The sequence below is a fragment of the Chlorocebus sabaeus genome, chromosome 17, assembly GCF_047675955.1.
Source record: "Chlorocebus sabaeus isolate Y175 chromosome 17, mChlSab1.0.hap1, whole genome shotgun sequence".
In the NCBI taxonomy this organism is placed as follows: Eukaryota; Metazoa; Chordata; class Mammalia; order Primates; family Cercopithecidae; genus Chlorocebus; species Chlorocebus sabaeus.
Window position 1 is genome coordinate 31,728,434 of NC_132920.1, and position 2,848 is coordinate 31,731,281.

At 51.3% G+C, this 2,848-nt stretch overlaps 1 protein-coding gene across 1 annotated transcript; it reads left to right on the plus strand.

The window, feature by feature from the left end:
• Positions 1–360: 360 nt before the first annotated feature.
• Positions 361–2,174, plus strand: AIF1 (allograft inflammatory factor 1). Its single transcript, XM_038005855.2, has 6 exons — positions 361–494; positions 675–736; positions 824–890; positions 1,255–1,296; positions 1,502–1,664; positions 1,974–2,174. Exons 1-6 carry the CDS (start codon positions 470–472, stop codon positions 2,056–2,058), a joined length of 444 nt encoding a protein of 147 aa, XP_037861783.1. The 5' UTR covers positions 361–469; the 3' UTR covers positions 2,059–2,174.
• Positions 2,175–2,848: the final 674 nt, after the last annotated feature.

Consider the following 2,848-nt stretch of genomic DNA (forward strand, 5'->3'; position numbering starts at 1 on the left):
AAAAATTCAGCCAGCCCTTCCTTGTCTTCCTATCTACACCTGCCTGTCCAGACTCATGAAACCTGACAAAATGCAAGGTCTTACCACTACCCAAACCTTGGACCTGTTCAAAAAGAGCAGTTCCTGAGAATAAATGTCTCTGATGTCTTCCTGCCCTTCCTGCACACCTCCAGTGGCTTATCAAAATATTTGTTTCATGCACACACCGGGCTCTCATTTAAGAGGAATTTGGGAGAATGTTATTTTCTAATCTGCATTTTATGCCGGGCTCCCCCTCCTTCCTGGGGCGCTAATGTCAGCAGAACCTGATGGGGAAGTGAGGTCTGGGAGGCAGAGGAGGAAGGAATGAGGGGAAAGGGGAAGCTTGGGAGGAAGGCTTCTGAGAAGACTAGTGGGAGAGAAGGAGAGCCTGCAGACAGAGGCCTCCAGTTTGGTCTGTCTCCCCACCTCTACCAGCATCTGCTGAGCTATGAGCCAAACCAGGGATTTACAGGGTAGGGAGAGTGGGATAGGCAGCGGCGTTAGATTGGAGGAAGGAGATGGACAGACCTGGGCTGTGGGCTAGGAGGGCAGTCAGCTGGCCTAGGCAGGCCAACTGTGATGTCCCTGGGCTGTTGTCAGGGTAAAGAGAGGAAGGGAGGGATGAAGGCTGATTAATCTTTTCCCCCCGACAGGAGGAAAAGCTTTCGGACTGCTGAAGGCCCAGCAGGAAGAGAGGCTGGATGAGATCAACAAGGTAGAAGGAAGAACTAAGGGGGCAGAGCCTGGGGGATGGGGCATGCATGGGGAGGGCCTACCCTGGCTCTTATTTTCCCCTCCATAGCAATTTCTAGATGATCCCAAATACAGCAGTGATGAGGATCTGCCCTCCAAACTGGAAGGCTTCAAAGGTGAGGGGGAAACTGTAGGAGGTGGAGGCGGAGCTGGGGGTAGGAGGGTTAGGATTTCCACAAGAACAGGGCAGGAACAGCAGAGACACAAAGTTTACTTTTGTGGTAGCTAGAGGGGAACCTGCCTTTATTGCCCTCCTGCCACACTGCGGTCCCTTTCCCGGGCCGGCCTCTCGCAGCATCCCCTCTAGCTCCTTACACCCTAGCAGGGCCCCTCGACTCCCCAACCCCACTTCCTCTGCCTGCCCCTTCTCCTTCCACGTTGAGTCCTCCACCTAGCAGTTGGTTGGCAACCCCTTCCTCAATCTCCTGCTGAAAACCCTCCAGTCAGCGCTGATCCCCTCTGCTCTCTCCCCTCACCCAGAGAAATACATGGAGTTTGACCTTAATGGAAATGGCGATATTGGTGAGAAACGGGTGATTTGGGGCGGGGGGGGAGGGTGGGGTGTGCAGGCCTAAGAAGACAGAGGTCTCTCCTACTTGCTCCATTCCTCATGATTTGGGAGGGGGCCCACCTGCCAGAGTGGGAGGAAGGAGAATGGGGATGTGGAAGCGGAAGAAGAGAGAGAGGATCTCCCTACCTTCTCTCCATCCCCATCCTCTGCCCCCAGATATCATGTCCCTGAAGCGAATGCTGGAGAAACTTGGGGTCCCCAAGACTCACCTAGAGCTAAAGAAATTAATTGGAGAGGTGTCCAGTGGCTCCGGGGAGACGTTCAGCTACCCTGACTTTCTCAGGATGATGCTGGGCAAGAGATCTGCCATTCTAAAAATGTGAGTGTCAAGTTCCAACCTCCCCTGTACTTACCTGCTTTCTCCTCCCCGATCCCTATCCTTGTCCCCAGTCTCAACTTTTCTACACGTTGCTCATCATCCGTTCTTCCATCCTTAGAGGGACCCTTCCAAGGTCCTGACCCCATCCCTTTCCATAGTCCTGGTCCCCAGAAACTCCAACCCCTGCTCTTCCTCCTCCCATTTCCATCCTCACATCCCCATCCCCTTCTAGCCTTTCCTAGCACCCTATGATTTATTCCCTTGAGAGGAGTGTTCCCTGATCCCTGTGCCTCTTTCCATCTCAACCAGGATCCTGATGTATGAGGAAAAAGCGAGAGAAAAGGAAAAGCCAACAGGCCCCCCAGCCAAGAAAGCTATTTCTCAGTTGCCCTGATTTGAAGGGAAAAGGGGTGATGGGATTGAAGGGGCTTCTAATGACCCAGATATGGAAACAAAAGACAAAATTGTAAGCCAGAGTCAACAAATTAAATAAATTACCCTCCTCCTCCAGATCAAGTCAGCTTAATTTTTATTTGGGTGAATTTTTTCCTGGGTTTGGGAAGGAGAGACAGGTCTTGAGGGAAGGGCAGCAAGGATTTGGCCATATGAACAATCCATCAACAACGCTATAGTGTGTCCACTACAGCAGATGGTTTCATGCACCAAGTGGCAGTCCAACTGTATAAGACAGCCTTAACCTCAAGGAATGCAGGCAGGACAGAAACACATGTCCAAACAAGGTACCCAGGCCCATGACAGATTTCATGAAGAGCAAGGAATACCATGAACCAACATTCTTCACCACTATAAGCTTTGTCACTTTGACAAATCACTCAGCCTCTGTGAGGCTTTTCTCTAAAAATGAGAATAAAGTGACCCATGCTATTGTGTCTGACATATCACAAGCTCTCGATAATGTTTAAAACTTGAATGAGCTGGGGCCGGTGGCTCACACCTGTAATCCCAGTGCTTTGGGAGACCGAGGTGGGCGGATCACCTGAGGCCAGGAGTTCGAGACCAGCCTGAGGAACATGGAGAAACCCTGTCTCTACTAAAAATGCAAAATTAGCCTGGCATGGTGGTGCATGCCTGTAATCTCAGCTACTTGGGAAGCTGAGGCAGGAGAATCTCTTGAACCCAGGAGGTGGAGATTGTGGTGATCCGAGATCGTGTCATTGCACTGG